We start from the raw sequence: 25,262 nt of genomic DNA on the forward strand, positions 1-25,262 counted from the left end.
CCTCCCACCAAAAACACCTCCCACCAAAAACACCTCCCACCAAAAACCCACACACACAAAAAAACCCCCAGTCCCAAAACCACAATAAAACATTACTTTCAGCTTTATTTCATGAGAGAAAGTACACTGACATTACCTTTTCCCTGTGTTTGGCTGTAGGCATATTCACATATTTATGTTTAATTATTGGTATAGAAGCTGAACCACCTGATTGACACTGAGACAATGAAGTACCTAGGTAAAAAAACAACCAAGAATAATTTATTTCAATAGAGAAAAAGAATATCCAGCAAGAGATTATGATCACAGTATTTGGAAACCTAACTTCTCTAAAATTTGAATTGCATACTTGTGAGTATTAAGAGAACTAATACTTTTAATATCAGTAGATTATTGGAGATTTTCTAGGTTTATGCAATTGCTGTTGTACTGGAAGCAACTCTGAAAAAACACTCCCTCTGTGTACAAACCATCATCAGTGTAAGAAATGTATACAATTCCAAATGCTTTTCTCTTAATTTAAAACAGTATTTTTGCACAGTTTGCATTACAATTGCCAATTCTACCTATGCAGCCAAGAATTTACAATTCTGGAAAAATCTGCCTTATTCATATGCCTTCGTTTTTCCCCCTAGAGTCTACTGGATCCACAGTGCAAAATAACTCATAATTTGACAGGAAGGCAATTATATTTCTACCACCTGGCAGTTAAAACAAATCTGGTAAGAACCATGATGACCCTTCAATGTGATACTACATTCTGCAGTCTCATGGCAGGAGTTAGTCACTGCTATCAGTGGGTAATACAGGACAAAAATCTCACAGTGCCAGTATGAGTTTCTCTCAGAGGTCTGCTGCCAGACAGTTGTTGAGGAAGTGTAGAAGGGGAAAACCTAGACAAGACTGTTTTGTAAGTTGCAATTAAACAATCTGGCTAAAAAAACCCCACCATAATGAAATCAAAAGCAGGAATGCTTTCTATTTCAAATGGGTTTCACCAGGTATTATCATAAAATCGACTTACTTGCACAGAAGTAATAAAACCTTATACGTCAATTCTTTTTATGGTATTATTTCCCCAATAAGCAGACTGGTGAGAAAGAAATCTGGTATTCTTTTTACAAAGGCAATAATTACTTTAAAATAAAGGCTATAACCTCAATACCTGACTGCAGTTATAGCTCCCTTTCTTTGGAAAGGTTGTAACAACCTCACACAGCAGTGAAGCAAAAGCAGGCAGAACATGTTCTGTCTCTGTACTACATCTGAACGTGCTCCAAGCCCCCAAATTGTCTTAAAGTGTCAAGCAATACATATTACGTTATTCTCACATTAAAACATAGTACGGTTCAACAAGACAGTTTCATAAAGCACTACAAACCAGAGTTTTCCTGAAGCCACACTGCAACAAGAAAGGTTCTTTACCTGGACTCTGTGTAGTGCAACAGTTAAAGGTGATCACTGCACAAGGATTTACTTAACACCACTGAACACACAGAAAACCAGAACTTATTAGCAGCCTGCCTTGAAAATATTGTCTGTCCTTTCTAAAATACTTTTGGTCAAGTTTCTAAATATATTCCCCAGAAAAAAATTCACATATAGCATTCTGTCACAGCAACACTGTACAGAGGCTGACTGGCTTCCCTCTGGCACAAACATGTCACTTCTGGGACATCCATAGCTCTGTGTGATTTGGTCAATGCTGGAAGAAACCTCAAGCTGCTACGAAACAGATCCCAGTGTCAGCAAATTCCTGATAAAGGAACATAGCCTTCCCACCTCTATCAGGTTTTCCATGAAACAAATGCAATTTTGAAAAGCACGTTAAAAGTATACAATAGAAGACAGCAGCAATTTTTTAATAGTGCTTATAAATAAGGAGGGAACGTAAAAAAAAAAAAATAATTTAAACCTCTGTAATTCAGTAAAAAGACAGTGCATTAGTAAGAAATCATTGACCTAAAAATCAATTTAAAAATTTATTTTAAAAATACAAAGGACCAAAGCAGCAGAAACAAAGAAACAGCCACCAATAGTGACGTACCTGCTGAATAATCTGATTAATTTAATCAATTTTGTATACATAATTTTTTTCACTGCTGAAATATAACTTTTTTTAATATTGCTTTTTATGTAACAGTTCTATGACAGCAACATCTTACCTTCTCCTAAACACAGAAATTTGGAAAAGAATTATCCCAGAAGTAAATGGTGATCCAATGTTAGCCACCATCAACACGAAGAGTTTGAGAACTGACAGCCATATAAGCACATAGCAGATGCTACAAGTACTAAAAGCAGTATGGTTTGTTTTTTCTCTCTTCAAGACATGTAGACTGTGCTTAAACTGAAAAAAACATTACTGAGTTTGCCTGGGGAACTAATACCATGACAACTGTGAGAGTTCTGTCTACAGCAGACAGTACAGACTTGAGCCTCCGAACTGGTGACTTCAGATGAACATTGATATGACCTAAGAAGCCATGGAAATGCCCACCCTAACAAACTGAGGACACAAACTTCATCTGAAACCTACTATGATCATTAGTGAATTTTAAAAAAAGCAAATTGGGGATGGGAGAACTTGAGTAACCATCCTAAGAGACCTTAGAAGCTTCACCTTTATATTTTAAAAATGAAAGGTGTTGGTTTGTACATGAAGACCTGCTGTGGAAGAGAAACACTTGAATACACATTCCTATGAAAAGTTCCAAGGTTATTCTACTCATTTAAATAACATTTAACTGTGAACTCTGCAGCACACAGTCTAGTTGCCTTCAACAGTTTGGTTTTGCTTGGGGTTTTTCTTTTCTATTTTTCATATCCAATGCGAGTTCTCCCCATATGATAACTGATCTTCTGCCAATACAGACAAATCTACAGAGTCAAGGAGCTAAAGGACTACAGACTTACCAGCAAAAAAGGTACAAACTTTTCAATTGCTTTTACTTTCTGGAAAACTTTTATAAGACCAGGATAACTGACCCAACCAGTGCACACCATTGCAAGACACCATGTTCTAACCTGCACCTCAGATTCTGACATACAGAGAATGCAGGACACTTCCAACCTGAAAATGGTAAATTGAGGAAGCATGCAGCTGCCCACCATGGTGTTTTAGGACAAGCTAAATATTTCAGTGTATAAGAAGCATTAATGACAATACAGAATAATGGTATTAATTTCTCTATTAAAGTATTTTGCATGCAAGTGCAAAAAAGAAACAGAAAGCTCAATTATGGGTAAGATGAAATTGCCTGCTTACTTCCTTTTCAATTATTATGAAAGTTCTGTAGAGACACATTGACTGCCATGACTAAAACAGTCCAGTGCCCATGGAAAGAGCAATTTTCCAGTATCTCAGTTATTGTAGGCCATATAAGTAGATGTATTCCCTCTGGTACCCATTTCCTTAATTGAATTTGAACATATCCTTTTAACACAAGATTAGATTTTTGTATTCACCAGTTCTGAAAGAAGAGATTGTACAGCTGGATCTTGGTATCTGCCACTAAAGCAAATTAAAATGAGAGCCTTAAAACAAAATATACTAGGAAGTACTGGTTAGGTGAGTCAAATGAGATGCTTATTACATCCCTGATCATTCCTCTGCTGAGCTACAAATACACAAGGTGACGACAGTCACCAAGGAAGCTCACAGGAAAGGAAAGAGAGAGGTAACAACACGGCTCCTGCACTGAGCCACAAAGCATAAGGACTTACCAGTACATCACATACTTCAGTCATAACACCAAGTACATGAAGTTGCTACTGACTGAGCCCTGAAAAGCTTAATCCAGAGCCTGGGCAAAGCAATTAAACCTCCTGACTGAGGAAAACAGGCTAACAATTTTCGGTCTTGAAGCGCTGACTGCCGAAGGATGCTCACAGGTAACATGAAAATTCTTAAGAAACACTTCTCCATTACAATTCTCTTCACTTGCATATATTTGATATACAAAAGGTTTTGAGGTGAAATCTGTGCTATGATTAATTTTTCTGACATGCATCTGTTCTGAATCCCAAACATTTAAGGAACTCTATAATTGAAGTTTTCATGTGGCATAAATGATGTTTAAATTGCTTATTCTCTGTAAGCAATTACTTCACATGGAACCTAGAACACCTCCAGAACAGATCCGTTTAATGGCATGAAAATAATGAAGATTGAGAAAAGGAAAAAAAAATTGCCATCCACAAAGCTGCACGAAAATAATTATATAAGTATGCTTAAAAAAAAAAAAGTGAGGGGGGGAATTTATTAAGGATTTTACAAGCTTAAGAGCAAGACTCTTAGTGCACACAGCTTAGAATTCCCAGATTTTGGGGTGGGGAGGAGGAGGGAGAGGGAAAAAAATCCAAATTAGGCAAGTGTCCCATACACACAACTCCAGAAGGTTTCCCACTGCACAATATCCCATGAGCTCAGTGAATCAAAGGTGTGTAAAGCCTGAAACAGTCAGTACCAAATGTGAAACCAGTCTGACGGGCCACAGAAGAACTGCAAATGCTCTACTTGTTTTGGCTAAGAGTTGTGACAAAGAATTTTCTTCTACTCCTATTTAATCACTTCAACTTCCTTTTCGCAGCAGTATTATCATTTGCAGCAGAGCCAGAACTCTAAATGCAGTTCTCTGATGATCTGTTTTCCCAACACAGAAGCAGATCAGGCATTTCTGTTGGTCCTTTCAGTATAAAAGCATATGCTCTTTCAAAGAAATTGGAAAGCGCAAGATTTAAACTCAACAGGATTTCATAAAATAACAAGGCACAAACAATACAAACACCACGACAGTTTCAGTAACTCCACAAGTTTTAAAAGAGGCTGTCCATTTATACAGAAGATATCATCTACAGTTGCAACAGCAACTCCAAAAGAAAGAAGCTACAAAAAGGATACCAATTGCGAACCTTCAGGCCAAATCAGCTTCTCATTTCCATGTTGTGAAGGTTATTTCTTGACTACATATGTATTCAACACAGCTAGAACTCATATGTCCTGATCTAGATAAACTCTTGATAATTTATGACAATACTCACGTTCTTAAAAAGAACCTACACTTCCAGATCAATACAGCTCATAGTTACAAATATCTCTTGGAGCTCTTGAAATCTGCATGATCTCGAATTAGCATTTAACAGCAGCAGCCTCAAACGTGTAACAACGTCCACATTTATAACCTATAAAGTTAACAGTACAAATATTATGCTCCCTTACTGAGCTTCTTTGTTCTATTATCCTAACATGAGTTTGTCTGTAAGTCAAAATTGATAGCAACAAGAACCAGGATTTTCTGAAGTATTTCTGTTATTCTGCATCTAGGTGGGATTTGGCAGCTCAGTCTCAGAATGCCGTAGGAATGTTCCAGCCCTGTCACCACCCAGTTTGCTGAGAGCCCGCCACTGGATCGTACACAGCTGGGAGCACTGATGAGAGGAGGCAGGCATCAACACTGCATGGAACAGCTCCTGAAGCAACAAGACTCCAGACAATGACACAGACAAAGACTAGAAAGGGGGGAAGGAGGGGGAAGGGACTAAGGGAAATATCTAACAGATTGATAATAAGAGAGTATATAATATGCCAGTATTTCAGTAATATTTTAGGGTGGTGGTTTGCTAATTAGATGCTGTTTAGGTAAGTTACAACTGGAAGGAAAGAATAAATATTAAAAGGTATAAATTTCAAGGAAAAACATTTTAGGGTAGGCTAAGAAAAAAACAGGTATTTTTTAAAATAAAATATCAGGATGACTACACAGAAATATTTCCTAAAAAGCCTAAGTTATAACTGTTTCTTTTACAGGAGGAACACTGGTAGCATCAGTTCCATTCAAAGTTATGCAGGCCAGTAGTGCTGCTAAATTAGGTTGCTAGCTTACTTTAGGCAGAATTTTGATTTAACAGGTGAAGGACATCAAATGATCTATGGTATTTCATTGCATTACTCAGTACCACTACTCTATTAAAGAAACATCTAAGGAACTTAGGCTCAGTCAGTTTGTTGTCCTTCCTTTGCTAATAAAGGACATGAAAAAACTAGGGAACACCACCACATTCCTGAACTACAACATTGGAAGATCCTTACCAGCCCCTTTATTTCCCCATTTTCACCTTTCAACACCTCCTCTCTCACAAACTTTATGTAATGTCAAGTGAACAAGAGAGAACATTTTGTGCTTGGGACAGAAGGTCAGGTGCACTGCACATGCTAAACAGGCCAACTGAACCTACTGCCTCTCTGCTGATGACAGACCCAGCAAATGGCCTCCTCAGCTACCCGAGGTTCCAGAGGCCACAGGATTTGCAGAAGCACTGAACAACAGCAATTTCTAGAAAATTTCTCAAGTTTTCAAATTTTGGCATATCAGCAAAGGTATACAAAAAGTATTAACAGAATGGCACAAAGAACAGACAAAACACATATATGTCCTTTTCTTGAGAAATCAGCTACATGAACAAAATTGGAAATTAAGAGGCACAGTAAGAGTTTGAAGTTGAGCTGCCCTGACAAGTGAGTCAGCCTCAGACTGCTTTTACCAGAGCTCCTAGGAAAGAAGTGCAATCAAATTTCCCTCTAAAGGCAGTTCAAAGCAATAATCAAGTAGGCACAGAAATAACATGGATAGAAAATGAGAAAACAGAACAAAGACATGAATCTAATGAGTGGTATCTTTTCCTTGCAGATTTATTTCAATCATGTATCTATATTTATTAATACAACAAGCCAGATATATGGACCTTTACCTATGCAACTGCATTATATGGTGTGGTTTCCAGAAAATTAGGTGTTTACTTTTTAATACCAGGTCTTTATATATAACAGACTAATACACACACATCATTAAACAAGAAATACACAGAAAGGTTTCACAGTTTTGAGTACAGGAGATGGGGGGAAAACCACAGGGAGAAAAAGGACAAGTGTATCTGATCACAATATTTTTATTTGCTTTTTTACCTGGTTTATTATAAACAGGCCGAACATTTCCAGATACACCTAGCTGTTGTTCCTCTGCTTGTCTGTATTTTTCAGCATATTCTGTTCCAACACTCTCTGTGATAGGCAGCCTGAAGAGGAAAGAAATGATAAATCAACGTTTCCTAATCCAAGTCATTCGTATGTGTGAAAACAGTAGCATTACATAGGAAGTTCAGAGTCTCCATGTCACACGGGAACTACTTCAATAAACAAACTTCAGAAAGAAAATTTGTCTCTCCATTTAGATACCAGCCTGAGGAAAATGCCACATTAAATTTTTTTTGTTTTGGCTCAAAAAAATGGAGCACCCAAAATATCATCCTTTAAGGTTTTAATACCTAGGAATTTCTCTTCTAATGAAAGACTATGATTTCTTCTGCATAAAGATAAAATAGCTCTGTTTCACCAGTTCTTGACACAATACAAATAGGGTAAAAATTTTATTCTTGCACGGTTCCCTGGAGATAGGGCAAGTAGGTGGGAAGAAAAAAAATCATCTCACTGCCTTGAGGAAAAAAGTTTTGACTTTAAGTCAAGAGATGATGGTGATCAGGGAAAAAAAATTAACGCAATCACCTGAGCACTGAATTTTATGGAAATCTATTACACACAAGAAAGTCTAATCATGACATGAATATAATGAAGTAAGATGAAAAAAATTTCTTCTACATAAATGGTGTAAAGAAATCCAGATGGAATTCACTAAAGAAAGAAGTAGCATGTAATCAATCATCATATGGTTATTAAATCAACAATGAACTTAAATGCAGAAGAGTCTTGAACACACCAAAAGCAACCTTATTTTTGAAAACAAAATACAGAAGTTGATACTATGGTTTTGCTTAAATTCTGGGCCCTGTGCCAGCCTTTGCTATGCAATAATTCACAAATGCAAAGCAAATCTGTTTCTGTTTTATGACAGCACTGCAGAAGTGTTTGTTTCTTGACGTAAATAACAGGCAATGCTGACTCCAAAAACAATGACTCTGAAAACAACACGAGACTTTCAACATGACACTGTGTCACACAGCTCTCAACATGGAGTAATTTTCAATATCTTGGTGCCACAGAGCACCCACCTTCTCCGGCAAGGCAAACTCTCTGCCAGCTTGGCTGTCCTACAGACAACTCATTCAGATCAGAACAGAACACCCAAGTATTTATCACCTACTGCTGCCAACAAACTAAGAAATAGCTTCTGATCCAATTTTAACAATATTTTAGACACAGAGCCACAGCGATTTCCCCCTGGATCTCAAGTATCTCTCCTAATGCAATGTTCAACAGGATTGCACCCATCTGCACAATGGCTACATGAGCAACAGCTGCCTACTTTGAGCAAGCAAACTACAACACTTGCATCACTCAAACCCTTCTGGAACACCTGGAACAGGGAACACTCCTCAACAGGCCTGAATCCAAGATACAATACAGAAAAAAAAAATACACATCATGTCAGACTACTTATAACATAGTTCATTCCACTGAATGCATGCTAAAGACAAATAAAACCCAAAAATTCAACAGTAGTATCGAAGTCAAGCACTCGGTAGCTGAAAATACCACAATGAAGCTTGGCTGCACAATCTCACTTTGGCAGCACTGTATGCACATGATACAGATTTAAGTGATACAACCAATTATTTTTTCACTTCCATAAACCTGCAGCCTCACTGAGAGCACTGGACACACATCTTCTGAAAACAAAAAAAATGAGTTATGCAGCAAACACAACTTGCCCTTTGGTTCTCTGTAAGAAAAAAAGCCATCCAATGCAAGCAGTCACTGCTGTCACAGAGGAGCAGGTATTGCTTGACTGTCAAGAGCCCTGAGCAACAGCAAGCAAATCACTTGAACAGAAAAAACTCACTGAGGCTAAGGGTGACAAAGGAGGGCTGTGCTCCTTGTTTGCAGTTAAGACCTTGCAGACACATCACTATTTAGACAGTACCTAAGGAAAAAGGGGTGTTTATATATATATAATGCATATATATATAAAAATATACATGTTTATTCATAAATATTTATTTAGTATCTCGTGGAGATGGAGTATTAAGCATTTCAAAACAGGCTCCCAGAAGTATGTATGTGCTTCCAACCTTCACCTGTACAGCTCCAGGAAAACGAGGGCATTATGACCTTGGTGATACTCTGAATATTTTATTTCAGAAATTACGTTTTCTGTCTTCAGAAAGCAGCATGCAGTAAATAAACCCCAGGCTACACAATGAATAAACAAAACATATAATAGCCAGTCATTAGGAATGAACACTGAGCACTTGACGTACTGAATCAGGCTACAATCTTGGAGAAAATCATATGCAAGTGCAAGACTGCATAGGAGAATATGAAATGAACAAACAAGCTTCATTGTATTATTTCTTGATGTTTCAACGCTGAACTTTGCAGCATTAATAAATTTAAAGCTTATAGAAAAATGGGGGGCTTTAGGCAAAACAAAAAGAAGTCACTGTGAAGCCCTCTGGAGTTCTCCTAAATCACCAGAATGATGAAATCATTTAATAAGGATCATTAATAAGCCATCAGTAAGTGCTATTGTCCTATATATACCTGGATAAACAGAAAGGGATTTCTATTACATGGAAATCTAATGATTTTCAACAAAATTTGCTGACAGAGGAATAACAAGATTCAGAAATTCAAATCCATTCCAGGCTAGAAAAGGGTAAAACTAGTGAAGGGACTTGGCTGGATTCTATTTACAAGGCACAGTGTCTGTCCCATACATCAGTTATCTCTTTCCCACTTCTATTTCCTCAGAGTGAAAACCTGCCTTTTGGTAACACCTGCCATGTTACAGCACATATTCCCTAGGCTTTCCAGATTCTATACGAAACAGTCCAAATTCTACTACATTAAGAAGCAGTAAAAAGAATTTTTGTGACTAATATAACAAATGAAAATTTTAAGTCATCAGCTGAAGGAAATGCAGGAGATTCCAGATGTTCTGCTTTTTCTTCCTCCCCCCTCATTTAAAAAAGCAGGTGAACTAACACTTTCTTATAATACTTTCCTTATTCCATATCATGTAGCTTAGCTACTATAACATTTTTCTGAAGTGTGACTGATCTTGGTACATATGCCCAGTCAAACTAATTTTGAGCATCTGATTGAAACAAAATATTTTGAAACATAAAATTAAATAGAGCTGACACTTCAGGGGAATTACTAGAAGGGAAACACAGTTTAACATCAAAAATTATTGACACATTCAGTTGTAAATGCTTTCAAATACACTGAGGGTGCCTTTCTTTAAATAAATTCAGCTAGAGAAAGGTCTTCCTTTTCTTCAAGCTACAGAATAACCTCTAGTAAGCCAACAAGGCCATCACAATAGAGTACACTGGGTAAATTTTTGTATTTGAGCATCTGAAATATGAACCAAAGCATTTTTGCATACACTTAGTTAGTAAAAATAGAATCAGTTGCCCAATCTCAACCATAACTGTGACAAGCAATTTGTTTGGCCCTTTGAAGGGACACGTACTGCAATGCCACCGCCTACACTGAACACAGTGCCAGCAGGAGCAATGCTAAAAAAGTCTTTATTAAAGTAACAAGATATATACAGTGTTATTCCATGAAAAAATAGCACTACTCTGGCAGCACACATGAATGTGTGAAGAAAACATCCAAGTATGTAGCAAAGTTCCAAGGATTAAGATGCTTGCTTATCCAATTTCAAACAGTTTTCTACTAACTATCTAACTTTGGGGTAGAAGTCCTATTCAAGGCCATGTAACTACAAAAACGCATCCATCTTAGAGACAAAACTGGAAAAAAAAAAAAAGTCTTCTAGGGTTGTGTTTTTAAAAAAATCTTGTACTTTCTACCTATTTATGTTCTGCCTCATTTAACACAAAAAACCCTGTGCACATGGCACTGGAAGTTGAACATAAAACTAGTGTCACCCATTTCACAGATCACAAGAGAAGGACTGCCCCAAGTCATGGCTTCTGTCACGCACACAAACTGTCCACCTACTTACAGATCTTTGTGAGGAAGGAAAAATCACTTGAAAAAAACACTTAGCTTTGTAACATACAGAGCAATATTCTGCTGTACAATTTTAGTAAGATATATACAGTAGACTGTTTCAAAGCCTCTTCTGAAACTAAAGTAATGTGACACTTTACATAACTGAACATTTGCCATGACAGTGAATAACCTTCCACTGGGTTTACTGAAGGACATACTAAAAATTACTTTCCCTTCAGCTGGAAGTTCACTTTTCATCCAAAAGATTAGTCTTACCTGCAGAAATGCACTAACTTTAATGAAATCATGTACTGTCATTCAAAACCCATAATGTTTCAGCCAAAAAAATAAAAAAAAAGACTATTAATAGAATTCAGAGTAAATGTAATCTAGTAAATACTAAAACACAGATTTTACAAAGTCATTTACAGATTATTTTAAGAATCTAAGAATCAGTGAGGTTGATGCTTTTTACCACTAAGAGCTGTTCTAAAATGTAATTAGGTAGATTTAGTGATAAAGTCTTCATATATAGGCATTTTAAAGGCTTGTACTGTTCTTCTTTATAGCAGTAATTCAGATCTCCAGTTTTAAAACCTTAAACAGTTGGGGGGAGAGAGAGAGGGCACTAAAACCACTTTGCAAAAATCCTGAAAAACTCTAATGTAAATGTTTGGATTTGGATAAACTATGTAAACTCAATATCTCAGAAATATTTAACACATGTCAAACTAACAGCTCTGCAAGACCTTCCATCTTCCATCTTATTCACAGTCAAAATCCAAGAAAAATAACAACCACAAATGCTGTGATGAAACGGTCCAAATCCTCAAATTTACTGTCTACTGCTCTGGGATTTTATGCCAGTGGGGAGGACTGGGATGAACTGCTGGCCTTCAAAGAACTGGACTCTTCTTGGACATGAGCTGTTGATGAGTTCTTCTTTCTGCAGCCATAGCTCAAACAGGATGCTCTGAAGAGGGCAGGAGTTACCTGTGTCAGATGGTGACAAGCCACACAACAACTACCTCTCTACCACACATGAAACAGTTAATTTTGCAAATCAAAGTTGTTAGAATTAATTATGAATTAGATGTCAGACAGGTGTTCGTATTTATTAACTTCAACCAAAAGCACAGTTTCTCTATCAAGCATTGTTTCTGATCCTTTAGCAACATTCACAAAGCATCTACACTCCTTAAAACTCCAAAATTCACCCCTTCCCTCTGAACACAAAGGCAAAAAAACTTGGCAAAAAAGAAGAAAAAAAGTCTTGCAGCAAGAAAGCCTAAACAAAAACATATGGTTACATGCTTGGTAAAATCCAGATTACATAAATCTCTGAAAAAAATAAAATGCAAGTAAAAGACTACTGTTAATTTAAAAGAATGTTCATGAAGGGTAGTATTGAAAGCAAGATCCCCTCAATTTCAAATTGATGCCTGTAACTCCCCAGCCTATTAGTGAAGTGCCACCAGCACCAGAGATGTTAAAACTACAGGCAGTCCAACTGTGAGAAATCAGCTTCAACCACATCCTGATTTTATTCATCTCAGCACCAGAAGTACAGTGAGAGCTTACACAAATTTCAGTCAGTTAACGCTGCTAAAAGAGACTTGTTGAGTTGTACACTGTCACAGCAAAGGACCAAACAAGGAGTCTTACCAAGAGGTCTCTTGTGCAGGCTCATGGCAAATTTTGCTCCTAGTTGTTAAAAAGCAAAAGCTGTAGTCAAATACTGTCTGAAGCGATCAGAGGAGGTAGACTCACCATCTGTCTGCAGCCTGAAACAGCTAGAGAGAGTTGTTCAGTCAAATCTAAAGAAAAATGCACTACAAAGTTAATGATTAAATCCAAAGTGTGAGGCTGCATTTATAAATAGAAGGAAACGATCCAACTTGCTACCTATGGATAAATCATATTAAGAAACCTCTCTTCCCTCAGATGACTGATGGGGTTATTTTCTTCATAGCAGCTCTATGGTGCTGTGGTTTAGATTTGTCACCAAATCAATACTTCTAAAACACAAATGTTTTAGTTATTGCTGAGCTGCATTTGCACAGTATCGAGGCCTTCTCTATTTCTCACTGCACCCCTTCCCTGCCCCTGTAAATAGACTGTGGGGCTTGCAAGTGTTGTGAGGGGGCACAACCAGGCAGGGGTTGTTGTGCCAGGGGGCACAACAAACTAACCAAAGAGATATCACATGCCATGCATTGTCATGCTCAGAAGCAAAAGGATAGAAGAGTTGCAGTTCTGTTTGCCATCTTTTGTTCAGAACCTGGCTGGGCATCACTCTGCCCACGAGGGGTGATGTGGAACTGCCTTTCCATCACCTCTTTTGTTTTCTTTCTCTCTTCTTCTCCTTCTTAAACAGTTTTTTATCTTGAACCCAAGTTTTTTTTCTTCTGCTCTTCCATTCCTTATCCCCTATCCCATTGAGGGTCAGGAGGGAGTAGAGCGAGGGGCTGCATAGCGCTTATTGGATTCATCAGCCCTTCACACAAAATCCACAGCAGCAAATCACAGGATGTGACTATTATCAAGATACTAGCAAAGAATTATGGAACATCCACCACTGCAACAATGTGCTGAAATGTTAGCTCACTAGCTATGGTTATGACCTGCTATCAGCAGTTTTGGTCAAATAAGAATTAGGTTGATCATTTCTCAGTGTGTCATTGAGTCTCATTCATAAAGAAAGCTATACTTGTCCTTTTCAATTACAAGAGTAAGTAGCATCTCAGATGGTACAGATGCCATAAAATTTTCCAAAGAAAAGAATAAGAAGCTTCTCCTTCACCTGTTCTCTCCATTTATCACACCTTGTTCCTCACATCAGTGCAGTGTTCAGTTAAATGGAAATGGCTTGGAATGAACTGCTGTTCAGCACCAACTTCTCCTCAAACTGGTTTTCTCTCAGAAAAATAGTGTCTTGTCCAACAGCACACTCAATCAGTACAAATAAGTACTGAATTTGTAGTCCTTACAGACAGGCATAGTAGCACAGCCCCACGTTTAACCAGATTGCCTTATTTATTACAGGACCTGGTTGTCAACTCAGGAAGTTCCTTTATGTATGTGATGTTAAGGCACATGTCTTAAGACTAAAGTCTTCTTGCTGTATTCAGAGGTGACATGGATTTGCAGCTTTTTTTTGTTCCAGAATACAGTTACAGAACAACACTTTTTCAGAAGAAAACACCACACTTGGAAAAACAGTTGATCCCTAGAGAACATTTCTTCTTTGTGAGAATTTCAGATTTTGCAAGAATGACAAGCCTGTTTCAAGATATGCCTTCTGCATATCATTACAGCAAATTATTTATTACTGTAGTGTTGAAAGTCGTGAAAGTCGTAATCAGAACGTAAAATTTACTTCATATCATGCAAATACCTACATTTCCTGTGCTAAAGACATTATTTTATTTAGTTGTTTTGTTTGTTTGTTTTAAGAAAGCTTTCAAGATATTTCAAAAAGCATCAATGGTAAAATAAACATTTTCTGTCACCTCTTTTTAGCCAAGAAACATTACTTTGCCATAAACAGCTGCACTTCTAAAGTAGCTGGTATTAACATTATTCATGATGATTTTCAAGTAAGAATTCATTCATCTCTAATGCTACTGCTTATACTAGAGGACATCTCCCGTGGACATGCACAAAACCACCTCACTGCTATTCTTAAAGTACTTCTTTGGAGTTATGCTTTACTATTGCAACAAAAAAGCTAAAATCCAGGCATATTCAGCATCCTCAAAACATGAATCCCCTTTCCCTGTGGTACGTTTCAACTATTTCAATCTGTACGTTGTCTGCTGTACTCATAAGTGTACATAACTATTCTTACTCTGTAGCTATGCTATGCCTTCCCCACAGAACTTAGTCTGTTACCAGCTAGGAGCTTTAAGAGTATTGACAAGGAGAGACTCAAGGAGTTTTAACCCTAAACAATTTTAAAAGTAAGCACTACTTCTAACTTCTACCTTAATTGTCAAGCTTACCCTCACATCTGCGATGTCAAGCAGGAAGAGACAAGAGAGGGACTGCTAGAACAGATGAAATTTTGAGTACCAGATATTTTCAGGTTAATGATTAGAGCCACGAACTGGACTTCCACACCTTCACATCAAGTCACCCACACAGCAGAACTGAACCACTCTGAAAACGAGGGTTCTTCCAGCAAGTGCTGGGTTTAGTTGCAGCCCTTCACTACAAATCATACCCAAAAGGTAACCATCCCCATGGGTGCAAACACTACCTTAGGAGTTCTTTTAACATGACAGGTACCACACCACACTGACACTCCCTTCCACTCAGACAAGTAAGAAAAACCGAATCCTTAAACATGCCTTGAAAAAAATCAAGCAGAAAATAGAACTGTGCCTCATATGTAATTTATTTTCAGGGTAAAAGAAAATAACAAAATAAACCAAGCCCATGGCCATAGGAACTGTTCTGCCACATGCACCAGGGTATGCTCATTATTCTGACTGGGGATGCACAGAGCTGGGCATTATGACGCTATTAACTAAGTTACTAATAAAGATGAACTCTGAAGTGCCTTCAGGGAACAGACCCACTATCAGCCAAAGTCAAGCCAAAACTTCCACCCTGACACAGCACTGCAGATCCATGAGTACATTTAGGGATAGCTGGATGGAATGCTAACTCCCCAAAGCTCCTAGGAATAAACATGGGCTAGAAACTGCATAAAATACTGCTCTACTTTCAAGTTCCAGTTTCCAACACCAGCCACACGTGAGCAGCCACCTCTTCCTGAATACACACCTGAAATGCCTGCAAAAGTAGAAGCAATACTCATTTTCAATTTTAGTGTTCTACCAATGGAAAGATAAACATAATTCTCAGTATCCTGCCTTATATTTTCAATGATGCAACCAAATATTAGGTTAAAAAATAAAAGTTGTAGGTTTCTCATTTAATTACTTTGCAGACCTTCCAGTATGCATCTCTAATTTGCAAAGACACTATTATGGTTTTATATTGTGCAGCAGTTTACTTGAAGATTGATACAGTGGAAAAAAGTGGTGACATGTTAACTGTGCTGTAAAGGAGGTGGCAAGGAGCATTTTAATTTCATCTGAAAATCTGTCAGGACAGTTCTGTCATCATAAACCTAGCTCCCTTCCTTTTTCATAGTACCACGTACAATGCAATGTGAAAACCTTCCAGCTGAAGAGGATTAATACTGACATTTGAATTTTTCCAATGTATAAGTAATATCAGCTTTAATAACAGCCATACACGTCATCCTTTATGTTGTATGACATCTAGAACAAATTTACAGAACCTTTGTTCTCCCAACAGTTCGACACACCAGCGGAGGGAAAAAAGGTAGGAATGAAAAATACTTAGGGGAGCAAAGACAGTCATTAGAACGAGAGTGAGACGGAGAGGCAGCATTTCGTATTCCATGGCTACTATTTAGATTAATTGGAAGAGACCAGATAACTGGAATGGAAAATGGCTGCTTCAGCGACCTTTGGTGTGCACATTGCCAGCCCTGAGAATGAACCTTAAAAATGGATATGCTCAAAATATTCATCAAGAAAGGAGGGAGCAGGCAACTGACAGCCAGTTGAGAGAGGCAATGTCTATGGTAAGACTTACAATTCTGGGCTTTTGGGATCAGTCTGACCTCAATTTGCATCTTTTTATCATTCTATTCCTTTAATTAGATTAACGTGCCTTTTGTGGCGCACTGGAGGTGTTGCAGCCTTGCTTCTTTAAACACATTTGGAATGTTAATTTAAAATGCTAACAGCAATGCACAGTACAGCAGCGTGAGATTGATGAAATTCATCTGGAAGAAGCATTTAATGCAGCAACAAAATCCTGAGCAACTGTCAAATACTTCTTTTCTGTCAACACTCACTTAACAAAAGCTTTAGATGGTCTTTACTAGAGAAAAACTATTCTTAGCTCTTTAAAAATGACAGCAGAACAGCCTGATCCCCCTCCAATGGGAGATAAGTCTTCCAGCATCTCAATGGCCTGAAAGTTTAGTTTGATGATAAAAGCAATGTAGTTATTTTTAGCACTCTACAGGCATAAAAATACAGCTCTAAACTGTGACCTACAGCTATGCACAGCCAAGCATCACATCACACGACAGCCTTAACTTTAGCTACAAGCAGGGCTGTAGTTGCTTCAGACTATCATTATTCATCTCACTACCAACAATACCTTTGGATGGATTTAGCAACAAGCATTTGAAATTGTCACCATCTTTTTTTAAATTGCTGCCACCGGCAGAACTCAATTCAAAGGTAGGAGATTTTAATGGACTTGGTAGAAAGTATTTGAGAGACCATGCTAGGTTAAATGGATTACTGCTTCTCTCTGATACAGAGGATGAAAAAGAACCTTAAAAGCAGAAAAACTTAAACTGTCATATTCAGTACACAAAGTCATTTTTTCTAAGCACAGTTTGAGTAAATGAAAAAAAAAAAAAGAAAAAAAAGAAAAAGAGAAAAAAACCGCTTGTTTTCTTCCAGCAGTAGTAACAACCTGCAAACAGGACATGCTAGAATAAGAGACCTTCAAGCAAACTGACCTGAAACAACACTTTTCACAAAGACAGCTGCAAAGGTAATTTATGTTATTTTACTCCAATTTGCACGCTTGTGTCTGCATGATTTCTTACAAACTGCAATTTAAAAGTCTATTCCACCAGATTTCTGATTCCAGGTTATGTGAACAATAATTTATTTAAAATATTTAAAATATAAATTGATACAGAAGTTGTAAAAACAGATCATGCAGAGTTCCAGCACTTAACTTTATTAATTAGTATAATCTTTAAATGTAAATGTAACTTCAAATTTTGGAGGTTTGGGGTTTTCTGTTTTGTTGAGGGGGGATGTTTGATTGGTTTTGGGTACTTTGTGAGGTTGGTGGTTTTTTGGTTTGCTTGTTCGAGGGGGAACGGTTCCCTGGGGTTTCTTTTTTTTTTTATTTAAACCATATATACTATAGGATAAAAAATGAAATATTTCCGAGATGATAGATATGCACTTTTAAATGCTGCAAACTTCATGTAATATTTTAACTCAGAACACAAACGGAAAATTTTATAAAGTGTAAGGCTTGTCAGATTTCATTATGGCTTGGTGATTGTTATCACTACTTTTATTGTACCGCAAGCTAGTTCAGCACCATTAATAAATTTTCATTCAGACATGCAGTTGCTAAGAAGGAAGTCTACAGGTAAAAAGAACTAATCAGTCAGACAGAAACAACCAATTTTTTTTTCCCCCCCCTCTCAGCTTAAAAATGCCACTTTTTGGCTGGATGAAATGGTCAAAAACTGATTCCTACAAGCCCACAAGATGTCCTGGATCAGAAGTTGTTACAAAAACCCTGCTGAGGGAGTTGAAATGGCACCTGAAAGAGCGTGAAAGATTCGTGCAAGAGATCGAAAACGAACAAAAAGTCCAGAAGCCTGGCATGGATTACAACTGGCTCAAGAACTACCAGAACCCTCAAGCAACAATTCCAGCTACTGAGCAACGGCAACTCGAAGTTCTGTGTTCACAAATCCAGCCCTGCCAAACAGGAACTGTTCTCAGCAGGTAATTGTTTCGTATTTCCCTAACTCTGAGTACTCTATAAAAAGTAATATGTTTTTCTACCTAGTTGAAGTTAGTATTTGGCTCTGATCTCCAGAAGTTGCAGTGACCAGCAACTGGAATGCATTTTTACAGGTGTTCTATAAATTACATCTTCACTTTAATATGTTGTACTTGAAGGAAGTTTTAAATCAGGATTTTCTTGGTGTAATCCAAACAAGGGAAGTCTTATATGACCTTTCGATACTTCCACTTTTTCCTCTGTTATTTATCCCCAATATTTAAAAAATAGTAACCAAATCAAAGGACTAATGCAATGCACTATTATGCAAAAAATCCAGCTTTACTGTCCAAAATACCTGAAAGCTTCTAAAACTAGCAAATTAGTGTAAAAAACATTTCTGATTTAAAAAAAAAAAAAAAACCCCCCTCCCCATTTTACAAAGAAAAATTCTCCTATGCCTGTATTTTAATACGTTTTCTAGGGACTCACAGATACAACAGAACGAGCTCCTTTTAAAGCCCAGAATATACCTAAGGGCAAAGTCAGTTTAAATCAAGTTACTCAGACGGGCCAAAAAAAAAAAAAAAAAAAGGAAAAAAGAAAAGCATACCCAGTAACAACCACTTACAATCCCCATAATAGCTGGAGCACATCCAGTACATTGTTAGAGCTCTTTTCCTCTCACAATCTTCTGGGGGAGGTGTGTGGGGAAACGTGGCAGCAAGGAAAAAATAGCACCAGCATGCAGTAATTTCCTCCTTCCCCTCTCCAGTGACCAGAGAGGAAACAGAAGAGTTTTCAGCGCTGATGATTAGATTTCAATTTTTATTCATTTCTAGATTTCGTGAAGTTTTGGCAGAAAACGATGTCTTACCCTGGGAAATAGTCTACATATTTAAGCAAGTTTTAAAAGATTTTCTCACCACCATTGAGAGAGAAAACCAACCAGAGCAGCTGGCAGATGCGTGGAATACAAATTGTCCTGAACATTTCAGTCCGCGTGGCGACAGCTCTAACAAGTCGGACAAGGATGAAATCCCCACTGTTTCAAGTTATGTTGACAAAAACACACACAGCATGTTTCCCACCTTCTCTCATAGAATCTGGAATCTACCCTATTACTACCCATCAAGTTAAGTCGGTTTGTGTTGCTTTCAAAAAGTTATCCAGCCATTCGCATTCCTTTCTTGTCATTGCCATCCAGACACATACAGGAATAAGAAATGTGACCTGCTCCCCTTTTTTCCAAGTTCAGAAATTAAAATCCTTCATTATAACTAGTATGCAATAACTTTAACTATCAACTCCCCTTTTATCGTTATCGTTTCTTAGAGCTGTTGTGTTTGAAGCCATCTTTTAATAAGCAATGTAGATGTTTCTGAAAAAATTCTGAAGCATTTAGTTTTTTAGTCATATAGAGCTAGAAGTATTTAAACAATAAAAAAATACTATTTTCCATATTTTGAAACAGCATCAGTCCATACAGCATTAGATAAAAACTTCTGTATTTGTCACATAGCTTTTAGGCTCTATGGGAACTTTATACTGTGTAAATGAAATGGTTTCATATACTCTCAGTTGTACCAAATAAACTGGTAAATATGTTTTGAAGCTGAATAGTTATTTCTTAATTTCGAGAGTAAGTTGCATGAAACATTAACAGAACTTATAACATGCTGCATGTAATATTTCTATATTTTTTTCCTAAATTGTACTCTGCACATGCTGAAATATTATAAAGGTGGACAATTAAATGAAAGCATTTAGTTGGATATTTAACGGCATTTAACAACTAGCTCTCTGTTCTGCATGAAATTAATGAGTTATATTTTTCAAACAGCTGTATATAATTTCAAATTTGACTTACTGGAAACTGCTCTGAAACCCTCATTCTGCATTAAACTTAAACATTTTGATCAAATCAGACAGTACGTTTCTAGAATAGCCAAAGGGTCAAGCCAGATCATTTCCAAAGCAGGAGGTGATTATTGTAAATTTAAATATAACAACATTTCATGTTCTTCAGTTGCCATCATCTATCACTGTGGGTTCCTAATAACGTTTTACAAGACTGATTGGATACGTAGGAGTTACGGTCACAGCAGGCAATTGGAGCAGAAAATCAATGAAAACATATGCCAGAACTCAGTTGGCTACATTTCCAATTGTACTCCCATCACTGTACGTAACAAGTTCTTACATATCTTATGTAACCTCTTCTTCTCCAGATTTCCTTTTAATCTGTCTGCCATATCACAAAAAATGGGCAAGACTCACATGGCCCAACTCACTACTTGGCAAACACAGAGAAAAACTGCTTCCTCTGATATTTTCCTCAGGTATAGTGAAGACAACATTCTGACTTCGTCAAGGTGGTAATAACAACTGCAAGGCATTTTCTTATGCTCCACAGTTGTATCCCCCACCCAAGAAAGAATTTACTAATAATGCAACATAAATTACATAAACAAATGGCATAATATTTTCATAAATGATGAAAATATTACTTAAAAAAAGTACTCTGAAAAGCTTGTAATATAAAGAACATTTCATGTAGAAAAGTAAAATGTAATATACACAGGATGTAAAATAATCAAAACTCTTGCACACACCGAAAGGACAAAGTACTGGAGGACAAGAGTAAAACATTTCCTATAGGTTTAAAATAAAACTTGCAGCTCAATACCAAAAGTAAGGAGTCCCTCCACTTATCATAAACTAAATACCCAAAACTTATTATATCCACACTCAGAGCTGCTATAAACCCTATAAACCCTTTGCCTTCCTTCTGTCAGTTGTCAGTTTATGGATAAATAACAAAAACGCTGCTCTCAACTTACTCTGCCCTTCTGAGGCAACACAAATAGTTGGAGAGTCTTTTCCTGAAGTTCTAAGTCCTGCAAGAGGGCAGGAGAGGACTGAAAAGAAGGTTTTCATTCAATGATAAAACTCCCCAAAGTGCTAAATGTGAAGTACCTTTTCCATAGGAATGAGGGTAACAGATACTGAGCATAAAAAAGGCATTGGCAGAATTAATGTTATACTGAGAATTAACACCCACAATACTAGCTTCAGAAAATAGGTTTTATTTGGTCAAACATGCAAGATTGCTGCAATGGCAAGTTCATTTCTTTAAATAGTACCCCCAACAGCCTTCTACTGGAAAATAAGTGAAAAAAAGCCCTAAAAATTTTGCTTCCAAATTTTAGTTATGGAAAATGAAAGGCCAGTAAACATGGAAGATCCACTTACCTTTACGATCACCATAAGGAAAAAAAAAAAAAGAGACAAAATCAGCCCCACAAGCTGACCACAGACACAATTTACCCATTCTTCTTAAATTTCACTTCTACTTCACTTTAGTATAAGCAAATGCATTTTTCTAAGTCCCAAAACAAGGCCCATCAACTACACCATATGCTAAAAGGCAGTTGTTGAATAATAGTTATCAAATGTATCTAGGCATCACAGCCAATTCAATGTTAAATCCCAATGCAATGGTAGAGAAAGGCACAAAAAGGTTCATCTACTTTTATATGCATGTTTTATTGATGAAACTGATATTAAGCTATAGCATCCAGTCCTAGTGCCCATATTTGGGGGTAAAGGAGAGGGAGAAATCAAGGGGGAACTCGATAAGGTACAAGAAAAAAATAAGCCAAGTGCTGAGAAAACGCCATTCACTAAGGCCTTACTTTGTCCATGTTTTCAAAAACAGAAAACGAGGGGCAACTTTGCAAAACATGAGCACTTTCTCCTGATCAAAGTACTATACACTTTCTCTAGTTAAAAAGCAAAGAAAAGCATAGAAAAAGCAAAGGTGTAAGAGCAAGAAGCTAAGGAAATTAAACATATTTTAAAGAAACGTATTAAGTTTGCTGCAACATGCTATAAAGAGAATCTGTTCCTCAGTTCACCAGTTAAGACAAGCCATTTTCTAGAAATTAGTTTATCCTCAGGTTTCAGCTCCATCAGACAGGAGGAAGATGGCTGTAGGGCATCATCACTTCCCTACGGAAAATCACTGTCAAGAACTCAGCTGCTTCTCTAGGCACTTTTTATTTATGGTCTACATGATTAGCACGAGGTGCTCTGAAACTCTAACATTCCTTATGCTAAGTCAGCCATATTTCTGACATAGGCAGCCAACACAAACCACTCTGGTGACAGAAAGGTGAGTGGCAGTAATTCCAGAGGACAGAAATGTCTCCACCTGCACAGGTGTCAGGCAGAGCAAACAGTGCTTCTGGCCAAAGCTACACCTATGAAATGCAAAAAATGAAAGAGAGAATAACCACCTCTTCCACACTTAAGCCTTTAACTATCTTAATGTCAACCACAACTGTGTTGATAACAAGGAAAGATTTACAGGTCTAAATTTCTTTTCATTCAGTTAAATGTAATCAGAGGAATTAAAAAGTTAATCGGCGAGCTATTTAAGGATCAAAACTCTAGCCACAATTTCTGTGGTTTCTATTACCCTCCCCTAACAAGCTCAATTACTAATACTGCTATTCTAGAGGCAGTTCAGAAAACAAAGTAATCTTAAAAGCCTTGAAAAATGAGGCATCACTGGTAAAGAAGAAAACACATTCCACATTTGTTTTAAGGGAGATGTGAGGCTTTTAGATGCCATTAGACAATCTCAGGAGCATTTTTGTAAAATACTAACATTTGTGTGCAATAAAACATCTGTTATTATCATTACTGATTTGGTACTAAACCCACAAAATTTAGACAAAACTGGCAGGCAGAGTCTCCATCAATAAGTGTATATCCAACTTGAAATAAATACAAATAAGCATTTGAAAAATTTTAAAAAAACTTTGGTTTTGATTTTCCCAAGAAACAAATCAAGAGTTTTGAAAGAAATATTAAAATAGATTTTTATGCCACAAGTAGCCTCAACAAAAGGGAAATTCTTTTGTTTTCAGCTCTTCAAACTCAATTTCTTAAGAAGCCAGTGAATAAAAGACAAGCACTTCCTTTCCATTTAAGCACTTGAATCTAAACCTCCTCAAGAGTTCTCAAGTTTTGAAAAAATTTTTAAATGTAAGCACGTTCCCAGAACTGTGAAACAGAAGCATGTATGGAAACAAAACACAGCTAAGCAAACATGCCTTTTCATAGAGGTTCTGTCCATTTTGTGGCAGCACATACACACCTATCATCTATGCTCATAGATTTTATACAAGTTTATTGCTCAGAAGGTCTGTCCACACTTACACAAACAGTCCCTTAGAATGCACATCCCTCTCTCTACCCCTAAGGTGAGGGGCAACCCAAACCCATAACATTAACTTTTCACTGTTAACACAACTGTGAAATCCACAATTAGATTATCTGCTAAGACTTTTGAGTGGAAAGAGATATTTATCCAACCAAAGACAAAGATTTGCCTCTGTGTAAGCACACAAGGCTTCTCCTGTGTTACTTGACGTATTTTGGTGGCTTAGTGCTCAGCTGGGTTCAAGAATCTCTTATCAAACACTTCTCGAATACCGCAGAAATGTTATTTTCACCTAAATAAAGACCGAGAAGTCTCAGACATCTTGTACATATTGGATTCCAGAATTATATTCACAGTAAATAACCTTAGAGAACTATTAAATTTTGTCTGGTCACTTCTGAAAAATTTTAACAACCTGCATGAAATCCAGTAGATCTCAGTCAGATTTGGAGCTCGATAACGGCAGCACTTTTACATTAAAGGATAAAAAGGGATATTCTGACATCAGTTTTATCCTTTACTCAAAACAAAGGCAGAAACCAACAGCCTCAACAGTCTCTGCTGAACTATCGAACATCCGCAGTTAAGACAATATGCAAAAGGTTCATTCCTTCTCAGAAACCAATGCACACCTTTTAAGAGAGTTCCAGAAACCAAGCAACCTACACTGCTGTACATCATATAGGGTGAAAAAACACAACAAAACAACACTCACTGTAGACTATACCCTCCATCTGATTGTGAAAAAGACTTTACTGTATGGAAGTGCATACAAAATAATTTTCTATGGCAACTACAGATACTCTAACGAGAACTGATCTAAATACTAAGATTAGCATGCAAGGCCACAACACCTTCCAGTTTAGGCAGCATCCAGGGGAAAGTATTTTTTTCAATATCCAGACATTAGTGAAAAACAATTGTATCTCGCTGCTATACAGACATACATTAAGTTCTCCTTGGTTGTAAACTCTGCCATTAGAGAATAAAGCATTTGCAAGGAGTGACATAGGAAGATAACTCAAATTAGCTTTACCCTGGTAACTTAAATGCTTTAGTTAGGTCACTACAGCAATGAACTCTTCAATCTCATTTTATCTATCATTTGCCACTGGCAAAATTATTCAGTTAATACACCAGATTCAAGGTAAACTGGGTCTTTCCTAATTCTGTTAAGTTTTTCAACAAGACTTGCTGGAGCTACACACTAGTGCTAACACACTTCAGATAAAGCAAGCAGCTTGTCTACTGATGATCAAGACAAATGAGGTAAGTAACAAATCAGAAAGTAACAGAACTATTAAGCCAAGAAAAACACATCTAGCCACACCTGAGCTAGAACCACAAACAGTATCAGAGGTGTCAGGCTGGAATCCAACAAGTGCACACCCCGGACCCAGGCAGAACAGAGGAGTCAGAGGAGGCTGCCCAGACGCTGGGGAATGCCCA

General features: G+C 37.2%; 2 protein-coding genes across 3 annotated transcripts in view; one reads left to right on the top strand and one right to left on the bottom strand.

Moving 5' to 3' along the window:
- TDRD9 (tudor domain containing 9) overlaps window positions 1-25,262 on the bottom strand; it is a 72,332-nt gene that overhangs the window by 46,767 nt on the left and 303 nt on the right. For both annotated transcript variants that reach the window (XM_027638135.1, XM_027638134.1), the window contains exons 2-3: window positions 6,965-7,074; window positions 137-234 (exon numbers count right to left, since the gene is read on the bottom strand). In XM_027638135.1, coding sequence (XP_027493936.1) covers window positions 137-234; window positions 6,965-7,074 — 208 coding nt within the window. The remainder of the gene's footprint in view (window positions 1-136; window positions 235-6,964; window positions 7,075-25,262) is intronic.
- Window positions 18,284-19,720, top strand: RD3L (retinal degeneration 3 like). The gene is made up of 2 exons (XM_027638136.1): window positions 18,284-18,582; window positions 19,423-19,720. Exons 1-2 carry the CDS (start codon window positions 18,284-18,286, stop codon window positions 19,718-19,720), a joined length of 597 nt encoding a protein of 198 aa, XP_027493937.1.

The sequence above is a fragment of the Corapipo altera genome, unplaced genomic scaffold (genome assembly GCF_003945725.1).
Source record: "Corapipo altera isolate COAL_440 unplaced genomic scaffold, ASM394572v1 23, whole genome shotgun sequence".
Lineage (NCBI taxonomy): Eukaryota > Metazoa > Chordata > Aves > Passeriformes > Pipridae > Corapipo > Corapipo altera.

Bases quoted from the DNA above. Each gene is read 5' to 3' on its own strand.
- RD3L (XM_027638136.1), top strand. From the start codon at position 18,284: ATGCCACTTTTTGGCTGGATGAAATGGTCAAAAACTGATTCCTACAAG. The intron at 18,583-19,422 runs GTAATTGTTTCG...ATTCATTTCTAG, and splicing joins ACAGGAACTGTTCTCAGCAG to ATTTCGTGAAGTTTTGGCAG.